General features: G+C 44.7%; 1 protein-coding gene across 4 annotated transcripts in view; it reads right to left on the minus strand.

Annotated features, from left to right (window-relative positions):
- Positions 1-19,787, minus strand: part of PCDH15 (protocadherin related 15) — a 1,574,801-nt gene that overhangs the window by 112,310 nt on the left and 1,442,704 nt on the right. For all 4 annotated transcript variants that reach the window (XM_070752283.1, XM_070752284.1, XM_070752286.1 and 1 more), the window contains one exon: positions 4,716-4,843. In XM_070752283.1, the coding sequence (XP_070608384.1) occupies positions 4,716-4,843 (128 nt within the window). The remainder of the gene's footprint in view (positions 1-4,715; positions 4,844-19,787) is intronic.

Consider the following 19,787-nt stretch of genomic DNA (forward strand, 5'->3'; position numbering starts at 1 on the left):
GCTTTTCGTCATGATAGGAGATACGATCAGCTTTGGCCTGCCCCGGTCGAACACCTGCTCGAATTTTGCGCGCTTAACCGCCGCCGTGGGTTGTCCGCCCGGACCATTAGGGGCAAGCTGGCAGGCTTGGCCTTCGTAGCCAAGTCTCGTGGTTTTTTGGACACCACAGGGGATTTCAGGATTAGGAAGACATTGGAGGGGTGGATTAGGGAGAAAGGTCAGGCACAGGGTGACAGCAGGCGTCCCCTAAAGCTCGCCCACTTGATGGGGCTTTACGAGCTGTGGGGTCGGCTCTGCCGCTCTGAGTATGAGGCATCACTGTACCACGCGGTTGCGGTGACCTTGTTTTTCGGGGCTTTTCGGGTTAGCGAGGTTCTAGCAGCTTCCCGAGCCGATAGCTCCGGCCAGGCATTCACCACAAGGGATATCAAGTTAGGTCGTAGCTCGGTGTCCTTGAGGCCTAGACGGTCCAAGACCGACCAGAGGGGTAGAGGTGTGACGGTCCAACTTTCCCGGGCTAACAACCGGCGGGTGTGCCCGGTGGCGGCTCTGATGGCGTATTGGGCCCATAGGGGTGACGAGCCGGGTTTTTTGTTTTGTCATGTGTCCGGTGAACCCCTTACCAGGTACCAATTCTGGGCTGTCACGTCCAAGGCGCTGGCAAGGCTGGGCTTGGACCCCAGACATTACGGGACTCACTCATTCAGAATAGGTGCAGCGTCGTTGGCAGCAGTCGAAGGTTTCAGCAGGCTGGATATAAAGACAGTGGGCCGCTGGAGATCTGGGGCCTTCCGGACGTACATCCGCCCCTAGGTGAGTGGGGCGGGGCGGGGGGTTGTGCTGGGCCGCCAGTCTGATGCTGCTCTGCTTCCTCCCTTTCTCTAGCACGACTACTTGACTGGCGCCGCAGAATCCTGATATGTGGCCACAGCATGGTGTACTGGGCCGAGAAGAGGGCCCGTGAGACGACGCCCGGCACGCAGTTGGAGATGGATCGAGCGGTTGTTCAGTGGCTGGGCCGTCGAGGCCTACGTTGGCGCGAGGTTCTTCCCCTGTTGTTCAACAGTGGGAAGGTGCAAGGGGTGCCGGGCTGTTTGGTTTTGCACGTTGGTGGGAACGATCTGGGAGTGATGACAGGTGTGGAGCTGCTGTGGCACATTTGGGAGAGTTTGCAAGTGATCTGGGAGCGGTGGCCAGATACGTGTGTGTGGTGGTCCAACATCCTGCCTAGGAGGAGTTGGCGGCAGGCTAGAAGCCCTATCGCAGTGGATAAGGCTAGGAAGAGGGTAAACAGAGCGGTTAAGAAGTGGGTGATTCAGGCTGGGGGTGGAGTGATAGACCATCCAGACATCAGGGCATCCCTCATAGACTTGTATAGACAGGACGGTGTACACTTGACCGATAGTGGGAACGATAAATTTATAGCCGACCTGCAGAGGTGCCTGCACATATATGTGCAGGGGGGGGAGCAGGGGGAATAAATTAAAATTTCACCCCCTGCTGTGGCCGATAGGGGGCGGAAAATAAACTAAATAGCAACTGGTGAGCTCCTTTAGGGGCACCTCTACTGAGGTGAGGGGCGAGCTCCTTCTCGGATTACAGGGCTCGACCAGCCTGGGTTCGGGGAGTGAGTCGCTCCTGTGGCTTGCTTGCTCGAGTTTAACATAGACCAGTAGCGAGCCATCCCACACGCCAGGGGTGGCGTAGTAAGGGTGCAGGGGGTAGGTGTAGTTTACCATGACCCGCACCCAGTTTCAAGGAGTTTTCGCCCGAGGGTTGCTCTGTCTGAATTGGCTTACGTTATTCCGCCCCCATTTGATTTTGCACCCTGCAGGTCATGTGGGGTTAATGGTTTAAATAAGTTAATAAGTTAATAAGTTAAGTTGTTTGAATAAAAAGTGACCCCGTTATACCCACACCTTGTGTCCGACTATTACTCCGCCTGCGCCGCAATTCCCACAGCCGACTTACCGGCCGGTGGGGTTTGCGGCGATCGGCGGTGGAGGAGGCCGCCATGTTGGGGGGCGGAGTCACGGCACCCACGTTGGGGTGCCGTGACCACGTGGTGCGGTGCGTGGGCACCGATTGGCCGGGCGAGCAAGGCAGCCCTATAAAAGGGGGCTGCCTCGTGGCGCAGCAGTCTCGCCCGGAGCATCGTGAGGCACCCACCCACCCTCCCTCTGTTACAGGGTGCATATGATGGGTCGCCCTCCGGGGGGCCGAGTAGGAATTTTTTGCAGTCGCAGCAGAATTGGACGAGCTGCGATTGTTTTTTCGCCTACTCCACTCTGTGCGTGGGAGTGTGGTTAGGGGGTGGCCCCACCATCTAGTGCCCCCCCCTTAGGGTCACTGGGGGGGAGGGGTGGCCGATAGGGGGCGGAAAATAAACTAAATAGCAACTGGTGAGCTCCTTTAGGGGCACCTCTACTGAGGTGAGGGGCGAGCTCCTTCTCGGATTACAGGGCTCGACCGGCCTGGGTTCGGGGAGTGAGTCGCTCCTGTGGCTTGCTTGCTGGAGTTTAACATAGACCAGTAGCGAGCCATCCCACACGCCAGGGGTGGCGTAGTAAGGGTGCAGGGGGTAGGTGTAGTTTACCATGACCCGCACCCAGTTTCAAGGAGTTTTCGCCCGAGGGTTGCTCTGTCTGAATTGGCTTACGTTATTCCGCCCCCATTTGATTTTGCACCCTGCAGGTCATGTGGGGTTAATGGTTTAAATAAGTTAAGAAGTTAAGAAGTTAAGTTGTTTGAATAAAAAGTGACCCCGTTATACCCACACCTTGTGTCCGACTATTACTCCGCCTGCGCCGCAAAATGCTATTATATCTAATATGATCAACTAAGGTACTAGAATCTGGTTCGGAATATAAAGCATAAAATGCTTTTGAAGAGTTAAAAATCTCACTTCAAAATTTTCTGATATTTCCTGTTTTCAAGTTTTCACATACATTTATCATTGTCAATGACTGTCAAGGAATAGCCACAATAACGGAATATTTCCATCTCAGCAAAAATTTAGAGCCTTTTTTTAAACTTAAGAAATCAATATTTCTTTTCTTACATCTTATTTTAATGATGCTTCCTATTAAATTTGCACTGCTAGAACTTCCCTTTCCATTAAAATGCAATAACTGAGTTAAGTAATCAGAAATATCTCTTTGATTTTGTTTTTATTGTAAGGTTTGAACTTCAACTTCAACCAAAATGGCATTTTTTAAATGGCCTTAGCTTTATTCATTACTTCAGGCTTTCTCCAATGTAAGAAGAGCTACTAAGAATTTGGAATCTCCTTAAGAAGAGACTGGACAGCCATTTATCTGAAATGGTATAGATTCTCCTGCTCATGCAGATAACTTCCAAGATCCCTTCTAACTTTGTTATTCTATGAATAATTATATTTTAAAGAGCGGGCAGCATGTAGAAATAATTTATTATATCAATAAATACAATAAGTTAAAAACATTGGATCTGACTGGAAGTATTAATAAGATACTTTGGGATTTAAAAAAGCAGTAATTAAAACTCATTTTAATACACCTATAGTACACCTATATAGCACCTACACTCTGCGAGCTGGACTGGCTTCCTATCAGTCACCGGGTACAATTCAGGGTGTTGGTTATTACCTGGGGTGGGCTACTGCCCAGACCTGTGGGAGGGCGCAGTGGGGTAGTGAAAATGGAGTTCCACCCCAGAGCACCCAATTTGCACTGAAAGATTTTGAAAGAAAATGCAGGGCGTCCTGTATAAGCCACGGCCACAGTGTGATAGAAAAATGTGGGAAGCCCTTCATTGGTTAGTACCTATAAATCCCTATATGGCTCAGGGCAGACTATTTATGGGACCATCTCTTGTCGCATACCTCTCAGAGACCTATAAGAGCACATGGAGTTGGCCTCCTCCAGGTCCTGTCGACTAAGCAATGAAGGTTGGCGGGGCCGCGGGGGAGGGCCTTCTCTGTTGCCGCCCTGCTCTATGGAATCAACTCCCCCATGAGGTCCATACTGTTCCCACCCTAATGGATTTCCATAAGTCCGCGAAGATCTGGCTTTGCTGGCAGGCCTAGAGACCATGAATTAACAACTATCATGGCCAAATTGTATGAATGCTATGTATGTATGTTGATTATTTAGTTTATTATGGGTTTTAATTTGGGTTTTATTGTTAGATTACATATTTGACTTCTTTTTAATTGTTTTTCTATTTTATATTGTTGTAAGCCACACTGAGTCCTTTGCGATTGGGTGGCATAGAGGTTTAAGTGCCTTTACTTACTTAATGCCTTTACTTACTTACTTACTTACTTACTTACTTACTTACTTACTTACTTACTTACTTACTTACGTACGTACGTACGTACGTAAGTAAGTAAGTAAGTAAGTAAGTAAGTAAGTAAGTAAGTAAGTAAATAAATAAAACTCAAATAATTATTATAGAAGCTGCTTCTGTATTTAAAAGAATGAAGCAATTTTCAGCCCTGTCAACAGCTCTCATTTTCAAATTCCTTCTTCTTTTGCAGTTTTGGAAATTTCTGTTAAATAGTTTTCACTCTCCCAGCTTCCACTGTTAGATAGCTGAAAATCTGTATGCTTACCAAGTGGTCTTTCTGCATGCAAATAAGACTCTAGGGTATATGTTTGAATGGATAGTAGGTTTTGTAAGTGTACCTTCTAAAAATACTGAAAGCAAAATGGGTTGTTCAGCATAATTCTTACCTTCACTTTGATCACAGAAGAAAACATTCTAGCGTCTTCAGAGACACCTCCTATATAAATTTTTTTTGTGAAGATAGGAGCATGATCATTTTCATCCTGAACCTCAATGAATATCTTTGCAGTATTGCCTAAAAGTAAAAAACAAGAGGTTAGCAAAATTAAAATGCACTGAATGCCTTAAGTCATAAGCATGTCTCTTCTAGATTCTGTTTAAAAAGCTGTAAAGAAAATTGCTGCATATTTACATTTTTATGAACCATAAATAATTAGTTCATACTTTTGTTCTAAAGTTTCAAAAGAAACTAAGTTCATATTTTTTTGGCTTGGTGGAAGTTAAACAGAATTGACAAGGTGACAAAAATTTGACAAAGTGATAAAGTTAGTGGACCAAAGGAATGCTGTCGATTTAATTTACTTGGACTTCAGTAAGGCATTGGATAAAGTAGACTATAACCTACTACATGATAAAGTTGAAAAATGTGCGTTAGAAAGCAACACCACCAGATGGATTCAAAACTGCCTAACTAACTGCACTCAACGTGTAGCGCTCAACAGAACTGCATCTACATGGAGGGAAGTATGCTGTAGAGTACCCCAAGGCTCTGTTTTAGGCCCAGTACTCTTCAACACCTTCATCAATGACTTTGATGAAGGGATAGATAGGGAACTCATCAAATTTGCAAATGACACCAAACTGGCAGGAATAGCCAAGTCTCCAAAACATAGGCTCAAGATACAGAAGGATCTTGACAGACATCAACATTGGGTGCTATCAAACAAAATGAAATTCAATGGTGAAAAAAGTAAGGTTCTAGAACTAGGCAACAAAAACAAAACACACAGGTATAGTATATGCGGTACCTTGCTCAACAGTAGTAACTGTGAGAGGGATCTTGGAGTCCTAATTGACAACCATTTAAATATGAGCCAGCAGTGTGCAGCAGCTGCCAAAAAAGCCAACACAGTTCTAGACTGCATTAACAGAGGGATAGAATCAAGATCACTGAAGTGTTAATGCCACTATACAATGCCTTAGTAAGGCCAAATGTCTTCAAAGGAAAACCAGAAAGTCCAGTTGCCTCTTGAAAAAAAAAGCACCTTTGAGACAACCATGACCTGGATGACTGAGAATCTTCATAGACATTTAGCAATATCAATCAGAGTAAAATGAAATCTAATGTGGAGAAAGTTGAGATGAGATGGGAAAAGAACACAGAACGGGCCATTTTGCTTATGCTCAAAATGATTGGATCAAGAAGACACTACTTGGTAGCATCAATCACTAGATCAAGATCAATCAAGATCACACGAAGTGTTAATTCCACTTTATTATGCCTTGGTAAGACCACACTTGGAATACTGCATTCAGTTTTGGTCGCCACGACACAAAAGGGATATTGAGACTCTAGAAAAAGTGCAGAGAAAAGCAACAAAGATGGGTTAGGGGATTGGAAGCTAAAACATATGCAGAACGGTTGCAAGATGAAAAGAAGGACCAGGGGAGACATGATAGCAGTGTTCCAATATCTCAGGGGTTGCCACAAAGAAGAAGGAATCAATCTATTCTTCAAAACATCTGAGGTAGAACAAGAAGCAATGGGTGGAAACTAATCAACGAGAAAAGCAACTTAGAACTAAGGAGAAAATTCCTGACAGTTAGAACAATTGATCAGCAGAACAGCTTGTCTCCAGAAATTGTGAATGCCCCAACACATGGCACTGTTTTGGTCCCGATAGAATCTGCTGACGAAGTCTCCTCTGACCAAGGAAGCGTGAGTGACAGGGAAAAGGGGAGTTTGACAGACAGCCCAGGAGGAGATCAATCTTCCGTATCATCCCTGGATTCTGAACAAGAACTTATGACAGACCCACACATGCGGAGAGTGATGCATAGAAGAGAACAACTGAAGGATTATTACAGGAGATAAGTGAGGCCACCTGTTCGGTGGGGCTGCTGTAATTAGTGCTACAGATAAAAAGAGCAGCGTGCTGATTTATTTATTTATTATTTATTTATTTATTTATTACTTAGATTTGTATGCCGCCCCTCTCCGAAGACTCGGGGCGGCTCACAACATGTAAAAACAAATCATAAGCAATCAGACAAATTTAAAACATTTAAATATTTAAAAACCCCATATGCTAACAGATACACACACAGACATACCATGCATAAATTAAACGTGCCCAGGGGGAGATGTTCAGTTCCCCCATGCCTGACGGCAAAGGTGGGTTTTAAGGAGTTTACGGAAGGCAGGAAGAGTAGGGGCAGTTCTAATCTCCGGGGGGAGTTGGTTCCAGAGGGCCAGTGCCGCCACAGAGAAGGCTCTTCCCCTGGGGCCCGCCAACCGACATTGTTTAGTTGACGGGACCCGGAGAAGGCCCACTCTGTGGGACCTAATCGGTCGCTGGGATTCGTGCGGCAGGAGGCGGTCTCGGAGATATTCTGGTCCGATGCCATGAAGGGCTTTAAAGGTCATAACCAACACTTTGAATTGTGACCGGAAATTGATCGGCAGCCAATGCAGACTGCAGAGTGATGGTGAAACATGGGCATACCTAGGTAGGCCCATGACTGCTCTCGCAGCTGCATTTTGCACGATCTGAAGTTTCCGAACACTTTTCAAAGGTAGCCCCATGTAGAGAGCATTACAGTAGTTGAACCTCGAGGTGATGAGGGCATGAGTGACTTTGAGCAATGAGTCCCGGTCCAGATAGGGCCGCAACTGGTGCACCAGGCGAACCTGGGCAAACGCCCCCCTCGCCACAGCTGAAAGGTGTTGTTCTAATGTGAGCTGTGGATCGAGGAGGACGCCCAAGTTGCGGACCCTCTCTGAGGGGGTCAATAATTCCCCCCCCAGGGTAATGGACGGACAGATGGAATTGTCCTTGGGAGGCAAAACCCACAGCCACTCCGTCTTATCCGGGTTGAGCTTGAGTCTGTTGACACCCATCCAGGCCCCAACAGCCTCCAGGCACCGGCACATCACTTCCACCGCTTCATTGACTGGGCATGGGGTGGAGATGTAAAGCTGGGTATCATCCGCATATTGATGATACCTCACCCCATGTCCTTGGATGATCTCGCCCAGCGGTTTCATGTAGATGTTAAATAGCAGGGGGGAGAGGACCGACCCCTGAGGCACCCCACAAGGGAGAGACCTAGGAGTCGACCTCTGTCCCCCCACTAACACCGACTGCGACCGGCCAGAGAGGTAGGAGGAGAACCACTGAAGAACAGTGCCTCCCACCCCCAGCCCCTCCAGCCGGTGCAGAAGGATACCATGGTCGATGGTATCGAAAGCCGCTGAGAGGTCAAGGAGCACCAGGACAGAGGATAAACCCCTGTCCCGGGCCCGCCAGAGATCATCCATCAACGCGACCAAAGCGGTTTCCGTGCTGTAACCGGGCCTGAAACCCGACTGCTGGGGACCTAGATAATCGGCTTCTTCCAAGGACCGTTGGAGCTGGAGTGCCACCACCTTCTCAACAACCTTCCCCATAAAGGGAAGGTTGGAGACTGGACGATAGTTATTAAGCACAGCTGGGTCCAGGGAGGGCTTCTTGAGGAGGGGGCGCACAAGCGCTTCTTTATAGACTGATGGAAAAACTCCCCTCCCCAAGGAAGCATTGGTAATCTCCTGGGCCCAGCTCCGTGTCACCTCCCTTTAGCCTTGTGGAAGTTTATCTGATCCATAGTTTCATCAAGATCGTGGTTTTTGCTGTTTCCCTGTTCAAGGCTGTGTGTGTAGTTTCTGGACTTTGGAATTTGACTCAATTTTCCCAGTTACTGGGTGAGAAATTGGATTGTATTTAACCTGTGCCTTGTGTGTACCAGAAAATCCCTTTGACATTTAAAAAGGGATTTTTTTCTGCTTTTCTGTTGATAAAGACTTTTGGTTTTCTTTCTATCATGTGGTGTGTGTCTTTCTGGACTAATTACCCTGTAATTACGGGCAGCTGGGACCCGCCGGCAGAACAAACACTGGAAGTTTTTAAGCTTTTGATTGACAGTCCTACCATAGGCTTGCTATATGAACAACTGTATACATGGTTCGTATTGTGATGTTTCATGTGCATGTGCTTGCTCCGATAGCACTTGTGCATCCCCTAGGGTAATTTCACTTCCGTGCATGCTTAGAAGGTAGATTCAACCCAAAACACAGCTGCGGAGCTGATCAGCTGTGCTTTGGGCGAATAAATAGAGGCCAGTATTAATCCTAGGGTGGGCAGGAGGAATTTTTTCAAAGCAAAGAATGAGAAACCATCCAAACACAGTAAAATTGACTGAAAATTCAGAAAAAAAGATGGCAGCGAGCCCAGACTGAAACAGACAGAACCGGATCTTTGCACCAAAATTACATCACCAGTGAAAAGCCTAACCCTATCCCTAACCCTAACCCATCCCTTGTGGAATCCCATTTTACCATATAGAAATGCCTACTGTGAATGGAATAATATGAAGAAAATATTTAAAATTAAAAATTTAGACCAATCTCTTTTAAACTGAATAAATCTATATAAGCTGTACGTTTTTAATTATACCTTCAACATTTTGGCTAGAAATTTCTGCACACCTGTAGCTTAATTCTGAAATGGCATCAAATGTTAGTATTGACAAATTAATGGAAGCAGAAAGGTTAAGTTAAATATTTATTGGAAAATACAAATTTTCACAAGCTTATATGTATTATAAATTAATATTTCTTTAATACTTCAATAATACTTCCAAAATCAGGGAATTTTTCAGGAAACTGAATACATTCCCAAGGATGTTTCCAAAATAACTACTAACATTTTTTGACTAAGCTATTAATAGAAAGTTAACAGAATAATTGCATCAGTATTTCTGAAGACATGATTCTATCTCACTTCACTGGAGGTCTTCAAACAGAGACTGGACAGTCATCTTTCTGGGATGGTTTAATTAATCCTGCATTGAGCAGGGGGTTGGACCCAATGACCCTGGAGGCCCCTTCCAACTCTATGATTCTATGATTCTATACCAACTGGAGATGTCTATGGAGATTTGCAGTGATCCAGGTCATGGTTGTCCCAAATATGCTTTTTCAAAAGGCAACTGGACTTTGTTCTTCCTTGAAGAGGTTTCGTTTCTCATCCAAGAAGCTTCTTCAGTTGTGACTGATGTTCTGACTTCTTCAGTTGTGACTGTTTGCTTCTTGGATGAGAAGCGAAACCTCTTCAAGGAAAAACAAAATCCAGTTGTCTTTTGAAAAAGCACCTTTGAACCTACCAACTGGAGATCAATATTCTACTTTTTTGAATCACTGAATCCATTACTGAAATTCTTTCCCCTTTCTTCTGCCTTAATCTAATTGTCCTATTCTATGTATTTTTGAAATATTAGAATTCTATTGTCAAAAGATTATGACAAAGCCACCTAAAAATAATTAATATTTTCAGTGTTACCCAAAAATTTTCACAATTCAGTAACACGTGCAATCAGTTTGTTTGTATACTAATGTGCTATATAAAATGAATTTAATTTTTCCCTGTTATCAGACTTGTCATCAGTTTTGTTTGACATCAATATAGTTATAAGCAAACACAATGGGGTATTATTTCTACAGCTGATACAAACAAAGGAATAAGTGACATGGTGCTGTTACTTGGCAACTATATTATGAAGAACATTTCAAGAATTTTTAATACTGGATCATATAAACCGCAGTAATGAAAATTGCTCTGATTTCTGATATCAAATACTTAACATATTTAAATAAATAAATAAATAAATAGATAGATAAACAAACAAACAAATAAATAAAGTTCAATATCTTGTTCTTTTGAGTACATAAGGAAAAAGAGAATTTTGCAAGAGGGGACATTAATACTATTAATATAACAATAAAAGCATCATGCAGAACCCCAAAAACATATATTAACACACATAGCTTCCATGATTCTAATAGAAAACAAAGGAGCAATATATGAATCTACTGCAAGATGAATACAAAATTTTAATCAGATTATTAATTATACAAAAAAGGTAATTTAACAAAGCTTTGATGTTTTAAATATCTGACTTTGGTTTTAGTATAAGGGTGTTAATTTAAGATATCTACAAATCATGAAAAAAAAATACTCTGATCAAAACTGCACATTTCTTATACTTCACTTTGAGCTCTCAAAATTTTGATTAGTATTTAGAGATGCCTTTCTGTTAATGGAAGACCTGTTCATCAAAAGCTATTTTCAACAAATTGAAAAATGTGACATGACAAAAAAAAAAAAAGTCCAAATCCAATGAACATCTGCTTGCAGAAACATATTTCATTAGATTTTATTGGTACCTTGGTCTCTGTATGTTCTTCATTCCACAAAGGAACTACCAGACTTTTGTACTGCTCACCATGAGATACTTAAAGTACTTAGAGATTCATAGAATCATAGGAGTGGAAGAGACCTTGGAGGTTTTCTATTTCAGGTCAAAGAAGGGAAGGTTCTGAAACACCAGAGTTGAGGACACTGCTGACAAGATAGGCAGTCATACAGATAGGAAATAGCTAAATTACAAGAGTCAGTCCAGTAAAGAGTACCAACTACAGACTACAATAACAGAATAACAGAGTTGGAAGGGACCTTGGAGGTCTTCTACTCCAAGTCCATGCTAATTCAGGAAACACTATTCCATTTAGTCAAATGGTTGTCCAATCTCTTAAAAACTTCCACTGTTCGACCCTTTCGCAACTTCCAGAGGCAAGTTATTCCACTGACTGTTCTGTCAGGAAATTTCTCCTTATTTCTAGGTAGATTCTCTCATTGATTAGTTTGCATTCATTGCTTCTTGTCCTGCCTTCAGATGTTCTGGATAATAGACTGATCTCTTCTTTTTAAAAAATAATTTATTTTTATTTGATTTGGAACAAAGTTAAAATACAAAATAGCAATAACACTTAGAGTTATATACTACCTCACAGTGCTTTACAGCCTTCTCTAAGTAGTTTACAGAATCATTATATTGCAGCAATATATATGATATCATAGATATTACTGAACATGGTGGGATGATACAGATGTGCGGTTACAATTCTGGAAGGCTTAATGAAATATATTAGGCTTAATGAAAAGGGAGGGTTATTTCACTGTTTTCCTCCACTGCAGAGGAGGAAAACATGTATATTTATAGTTCTTAACATGGCAGCTCTCTTGAGTGTCTGGACCAGGGGTCCGAAACCTTAAATATTGAAAAGTCCTAACTGGAAGCCCACTGTTCAATTTTGGAGCTGATCGGAAGTCTGGTTTCCCCACCATAGTCTCCTCCTAGTGTGGAATCCTTTTTCTTTACCTGGCCTAACCAAAAGCCCTATAAATTGTGGAGATGACCAGCCATAGGGAGCCTCAGCAGAGGGATGAAAGAGCCACATGCGGCTCCAGAGCTGCAGGTTGCTAGCCCCTGGTCTGGGCAGGAGAAATAAAGTAAAACACACTTGTATGAGTTTCTTATAGGTCTACAGGACAAGCTGAATAGGAGGATGAAAAGCATAAAAAAATGAAGAGTCTGGCCCACCTAAAGTAATTATCTTGTTCTTCTCTGTCACAGTTAGGCCTCGCTTGAGTATTGCATTCCATTCTGCATTGAAGTTTAGAACAAAACATTGATAAGCCCAGAAAAAGGTTACCAAGATGATGAAAGGACTAGAAACCAAGTTCTAGAAACAGTTAAATTTAAGTAGGTTTAGTATGCAGTAGAGAAGGATGAGGGGCAACATGAGAGCTATTTTCAATTCGCCAAAAAAACCCTATCACATTGTGTGAGATTCAGATTTATTTTCCTTTGTTCCAGATAGTAAAATTAGAATTAATGGATTTAAACTTCAAAGATACAGATCAGACATTAGGAAAAACATGTCAACCGGTGAAACATTTTATTTCTTGAGTGATTTCTTCCCCTTCACTGGATATTTTGAAACAGAGGCTGGAGAATCATCTATTGGACATGATGTAGTGAATCCTGCAATGTGCAGAAGGTTGCACTGATGATCTCTTAGGTCCCTTCCAACTCTATGATTCCACAGTTTGAGAAATATACAGTTCACTTTGAAGTGTTTTGTATTCAAGCAATGTATTATTAATGATAATAATCTTCATATTACCTCATGCTTTTAGCACATGCATCATACATCCACATATTCTCCTCTCCTAAAACTCAAGCTAGGCACACTATAATTATCACACTATGTTGCAGTGAAATGGAGGAACAATTTTTTAAAGCTATAAAATTTAAACATGAGCAGATTTTCCAACTGAATAAAATAAAATAAAATCACAATGCTACATCTGGTTTGCCCTTGCTTTGGTACATGCTGGTTGCCTTTAAAAATTGCCTAACAAATATAACTTTGGATATTAAATTGACCTGTTGTAGTCTTCTCATAATCTTATTCTCTTTTTTTAATATTTATTTTATTGCTCTCAGCTTTGTGACCTCCCTATGACTGGCAATGTTTCTTTGAGACTATTTATTTTATTTTTAAAAATAACATTTTTGTCCAGTAAGCAAACATTTCTAAAGAAGAAATATAATTCCAGTTAAACATATGTAATCAAATCAAATCAAATACCAAACTAGGCAGGAACAAGGCTGTTGTCCAAACCTAAAACAATATGCACTAATATAGTATTAGAATGCATTTAAATATTATTTAAAAGCCTGGGAGGTCTTCATCTAGTGCCAATATATAGGTAACAGTAGACCAAAGCTCATTAGGGAGTGTTTTTGAAAAAGAAAAGAATGTCAGGAAAACGTTCCCTCTCTTGCTCAGAACCACCTCATTTACTTGGTGGAAGGACCTTGAAAGGACCTCATTCTAAGATCTTAAGGTCCAGGTAAGAGAAGATGATATTTTAAGTAATCTGATCTGAAGTCAATAGGCCAGCAACTAGACTGGATGGCAATTTAACAGCATAATATAAGAAGCCCTGATGATTTAGTGGTAAGAGTGCCGTATTACAAGCAAACTCTGCTGACAGCCTCAAGGTTGAGTCAGCCTTCCATCCTTCTGAAGTCAGTAAAATGAGAATCCAGATTGTTGGAGTCAATATGCAGACATTGTAAACCATTCAGAGAGTGCTGTACTATGGCAGTGATGGCAAACCTATGGCACGGGTGCCACAGGTGGCACATGGAGCTATATCTGCTGGCACATTAGCCATTGCCCTAGCTCAGCTCCAATGTGCATATGTGTGCCAGCCAGCTGATTTTTGGCTCATACAGAGGCTCTGAGAGGGTATTTTTGGCTTCCAGAGAGCCTCCAGGTGTGGGGAAGGCATTTTTATTCTCCCCCGGTTCCAGGGAAGCCTTTGGAGTCTGGGGAGGGCAAAACATGAACCTTTCCAGAAGTTGGGAAACAGGCCATTTCCGGCCTCCAGAGGGCCTCTGGGGGGGTTGGAGAAGCTGTTTTCACCTCCCCAGGCATTGATTTATGGGTGTGGGCACTCACACATGCACAATAGCATATGCCCATGCTCTTTCGGCACCCAAGGAAAAAAAGGTTCACCATCACTGCACTAGGGGGAGGTATATAAGCCTAAGTGCTGATGCTATAACTATAATAATATAGGAACTGATCCCAGTAAGCTTTATTTTGAACTAAGTGAAGATCTGACTATTCCAAGGCAGCCACACAAGGAATCCCTTGCAATAATCCATTGGGGAAATTACTGGAATGTGAAAAAATGGTTGTGAGGCTGTCTGTGTCCAAGAAATGGTACAATTGATAAATGAACTGAAGTTAATGAAAGACACTCTGTACCAGCAAGGCCAACTAGCTCTCTAGTGACACTATACAACTATACTGGTAGACATTTGGGGTGACCCATCAGAGACCGGGGGTGTCGTGGAGGTGAGAAAGCTGATAACAACGACAGTGGCAAAGAGAAAACCTGGGAGGACAGAGGACAGAGTTTATACTCAGGACTGTTTGTCCTACTCATAACATCATACATCCCTTGGACTCACCTTTTTAGACTGGATGATATCTATATGAACTTGGCTTAATTGATTAATTAACTGACCAGTTGAAATATCTTCTACCTATATTTTTATTTTTATTACTTATATTTATCTATATTTTTAATAATTAATATTTTAATAATATGAACTGTTAGTTTTATATTAACTCTTTTTAATTAAATTATTGTGGGGATTTTTAAGTGGATGGGAGGATGGTAGAGATGGCATGAATGAATGGGACTATTTTAGTAATTATTGGAATGAATGGAATACTGTGAATGAAAATGAATGGGAGGGGGGTGATAGATGGAATGGAGTGGGTGGGGGGGATTATAATATGTATGGAATGAATGAATATGACATGAATGGAATTTTTGGCACACCTGACGCTGGAGGGGCAGGAGGGGAGGGGACACTTATCTCTGGGGTGGCAGAGGGTCAAAATATCCCGGTCTTGCTGGGGAGAGGCAGGTATGGCGGAAGCCATGGAGCTAGCCGTTCCAGGGGAAGGAGGGATCGCTGCTTAGTAGCGATCCCTTCTTCAGGCTCCATGAGCTTAACTCAAGGCACTGGTGATGAGTGTACTTCTGGCCCTGGGCTCAAGTTGTTGCTACTCAATGCCAGGTCGGTGGTAAATAAAGCTCTCCTCATCCGGGATCTGATCCTGGATGAGGAGGCCGACCTGGCTTGTGTGACCGAAACCTGGCTGGGCCCGGAGGGAGGAGTTCCTCTCTCTGAAATTTGCCCAGCTGGGTTTCGTGTATGGCACCAACCTCGACCCCAGGGAAGGGGGGGAGGAGTGGCTATTATAGCCAGGGAGAGTCTTGGCCTGCGTAGGCTCATTGCTCCAGAGGTTGCGGGTTGCGAGTCCCTCCTGGTGAAGTTGGACTTAGGGGTTCAGGTGGGCTTGTTACTCACGTACCTGCCTCCCAGCTGCGTGTCAACAGCCCTGCCTGTGCTACTCGAGGAGGTGGCCGGGCTGGCGGTGGAGTTCCCCGGACTTATCGTCCTGGGGGACTTCAATCTGCCGTCGCTCGGCAGTTCCTCTGGACTGGCACAGGAGTTCATGGCCACCATGACAGCCATGGACCTGACTCAAGTAGTTCAGGGTCCGACTCACGAGGGTGGGCACGCACCCGATATGATATTCCTCTCTGAGCAACTGAGTAATGATCTGAGATTAAGGGGCTTAGAAGTGTTGCCTTTGTCGTGGTCAGATCATTTCCTACTGCGGCTTAACTTCCTGGCTCCAATCCTTCCCCGCAGGGAGGCGGAACCAATTAGGAGGTTCCGCCCCAGACGCCTGATGGATCCAGAAGGCTTCCAGATGGTGCTTGGGGTTATTCCAGATACACTTGTCCACAGTTCGGCAGAGTCTCTTGCTGAGGCCTGGAACAAGGCTGCAGGGGAGGCTCTTGACCGGATTGCGCCGTTGCGACCTCTCCGTGGCACTAGACCCCGTAGAGCTCCATGGTTCAACGAGGAGCTCCGGGTGTTGAAGCGCCAGAAGAGACGTCTGGAGAAGCGATGGAGGAAGAGTAAGTCCGAATCCGACCGAACACTTGTAAGAGCTCATATTAAGACTTACAAAGTGGCGTTCAAGGCGGCAAGATGCGCGTATCATGCCGCCTTGATTGCATCAGCGGAATCCCGCCCGGCCGCTCTGTTTAGGGTAACCCGCTCCCTTCTTAATCAGAGGGGAGTTGGGGAGCCCTTGCAGAGTAGTGCCAAGGATTTTAACACGTTTTTCGCTGATAAAATCGCCCGGATCCGAGCAGACCTCGACTCCAATTGTGAAACAGAGTCGACTGACAATGAGTCAGTCGAGGTGACTGGGGCTAAACGTCTTTGTCCATCTGTCTGGGAGGAGTTTGACTTGGTGACACCTGATGAAGTGGACAAGGCCATTAGAGCTGTGAGTTCCGCCACCTGTTTACTGGATCCGTGTCCCTCTTGGCTGGTTTCGGCCAGTCGAGGGGTGACACGGAGCTGGGTCCAGGAGATTGTCAACGCCTCCTTGGGGAGGGGGTCCTTTCCGCCCCTTTATAAGGAGGCGGTTGTGCGCCCTCTCCTCAAGAAGCCTTCCCTGGACCCAGCTGTGCTTAATAACTACCGTCCAGTCTCCAATCTTCCCTTCATTGGGAGGGTTGTCGAGAAGGTGGTGGCACTTCAACTCCAGCAGTCCTTGGATGAAGCCAATTATCTAGGTCCTCAGCAGTCTGGATTCAGGCCCGGCTACAGCACGGAAACTGCTTTGGTCGCGTTGATGGATGATCTCTGGCGGGCCCGGGACAGGGGTTTGTCCTCTGTCCTGGTGCTCCTTGACCTCTCAGCGGCTTTCGATACCATCGACCATGGTATCCTTCTGCGCCGGCTGGAGGGGTTGGGAGTGGGAGGCACTGTTCTTCAGTGGTTCTCCTCCTACCTCTCTGGTCGGTCGCAGTCGGTGTTAGTGGGGGGTCAGAGGTCGACCCCGAGGTTTCTCCCTTGTGGGGTGCCTCAGGGGTCGGTCCTCTCCCCCCTGCTATTTAATATCTACATGAAACCGCTGGGTGAGATCATCCAAGGGCATGGGGTGAGGTATCATCAATATGCCGATGATACCCAGTTGTACATCTCCACCCCATGTCCAGTCAACGAAGCAGTGGAAGTGATGTGCCGGTGCCTGGAGGCTGTTGGGGCCTGGATGGGTGTCAACAAACTCAAACTCAACCCAGACAAGACGGAGTGGCTGTGGGTTTTGCCTCCCAAGGACAATTCTATCTGTCCGTCCATTACCCTGGGGGGGAATTATTGACCCCCTCAGAGAGGGTCCGCAACTTGGGCGTCCTCCTCGATCCACAGCTCACATTGGAAAAACACCTTTCAGCTGTGGCGAGGGGGACGTTTGCCCAGGTTCGCCTGGTGCGCCAGTTGCGGCCCTATTTGGACCGGGAGTCATTGCTCACAGTCACTCATGCCCTCATCACCTCGAGGCTCGACTACTGTAACGCTCTCTACATGGGGCTACCTTTGAAAAGTGTTCAGAAACTTCAGATCGTGCAGAATGCAGCTGCGAGAGCAATTATGGGCTTCTCCAAGTATGCCCATATCACTCCAACACTCCGCAGTCTGCATTGGCTGCCGATCAGTTTCCGGTCACAATTCAAAGTGTTGGTTATGACCTATAAAGCCCTTCATGGCACCGGACCAGAATATCTTCGGGACCGCCTCCTGCCGCACGAATCCCAGCGACCGGTTAGGTCCCACAGAGTTGGCCTTCTCCGGGTCCCGTCGACTAAACAATGTCATCTGGCGGGACCCAGGGGAAGAGCCTTCTCTGTGGGGGCCCCGACCCTCTGGAACCAGCTCCCCCCTGAGATTAGGATTGCCCCCACCCTCCCTGCCTTTCGTAAACTCCTTAAGACCCACCTTTGCCGTCAGGCATGGGGGAACTAAAACACCTCCCCCTTGCCCATGTTGTTTTGTTGATTGATTGACTGTGTGCCTGTTTTTTATATATACTGTTTTTATGAGATTATTAATTTAAATTGTAACTAGATGGGTGGGCATTGGATTTGGTATTATGTACTGTACTGTTTTTTATTATTGTTGTGAGCTGCCCCGAGTTTGCGGAGAGGGGCGGCATATAAATCCAATAAACCTAAACCTAACCGAAGTATTTAGTCAGACATCAATTGTGCAAGTTCTCCCACTTAAAAAGATGAGGGAGGCCTGTAATTTACATCATAGGTAGACCTTAACCATGAGAGACAACATGAGAAAACACATCCATAAAATCACATTTTCTGATTTTTAATGAATTTATTTCCAAATTATGGTGGAAAATAAGTATTTGGTCACCTACAAACAGGCACGATTTCTGGCTCTCATAGACCTGTAACATCTTCTTTAAGAGGTTCCTCTGTCCTCCACTCCTTACCTGTAGTAATGGCACCTGTTTGAATTTGTTATCAGTATAAAAGACACCTGTCCAGAACCTCAAACCGTCACACTCCAAACCCCACTATGGTGAAGACAAAAGAGCTGTCAAAGGACACCAGAAACAAAATTGTAGCCCTGCACCAGGCTGGGAAGACTGAATCTGCAATAGGCAAGCAGCTTGGTGTGAAGAAATCAACTCTGGGAGCAATAGTTAGAAAATGGAATACATACAAGACCACTGATAATCTCCCTTAATCTGGGACTACGCGCAAGATCTCATCCCATGGGGTCAAAATGACCACAAGAACGGTGAGCAAAAATCCCAGACCCACATGGGGGACCTAGTGAATGACCTGCAGAGAGCTGGGACCAACGTAACAAAGGCTACCATCAGTAACACACTACGCCGCCAGGGACTCAAGATTCTGCAGTGCCAGACGTGACCCCTGCTTAAGCTAGTACATGTCCGGGCCCGTCTGAAGTTTGCTAGAGAGCATTTGGATGATCCAGAAGAATATTCGGAGAATGTCATATTGTCAGATGAAACCAAAGTAGAACTGTTTGGTAGAAACACAAATTGTCCTGATTGGAGGAGGAAGAATGCTGAGTTGCATTCAAAGAACATCATACCTACTCTGAAGCATGGGGGTGGCAACATCATGTTTTGGGGCGGTTTTTCTGCAAAGGGACCAGGACAACTGATCCGTGTACATGGAAGAATAAATGGGGCCATGTATTGTGAGATTTTCAGTGCAAACCAACTTCCATCAGCAAGGGCACTGAAGATGAAACATGACTGGATCTTTCAGCATGACAATGATCCCAAATACACCGCCAGGCCAATGAAGGAGTGGCTTCGTAAGAAGCATTTTAAGATCCTGGAGTGGCTTAGCCAGGCTCCAGATCTCAACCTTATAAAAAACTTTTGGAGGGAGTTGAAAGTCCGTGTTGCCCAACGACAGCCCCAGAACATCACTGCTCTTGAGGAGATCTGCATGGAGGAATGGGCCAACATACCAGCAACAGTGTGTGCCAAACTTGTGAGGACTTACAGAAAATGTTTGACCTCTGTCATTGCCAACAAAGGATATATAACAAAGTATTGAAATTAACTTTTGTTATTGTTCTGCCGGCGTGTTTCAACCACCCGTAATTACAGGGTAATTAGTCCA

Source organism: Erythrolamprus reginae, chromosome 5 (assembly GCF_031021105.1).
Source record: "Erythrolamprus reginae isolate rEryReg1 chromosome 5, rEryReg1.hap1, whole genome shotgun sequence".
In the NCBI taxonomy this organism is placed as follows: domain Eukaryota; kingdom Metazoa; phylum Chordata; class Lepidosauria; order Squamata; family Dipsadidae; genus Erythrolamprus; species Erythrolamprus reginae.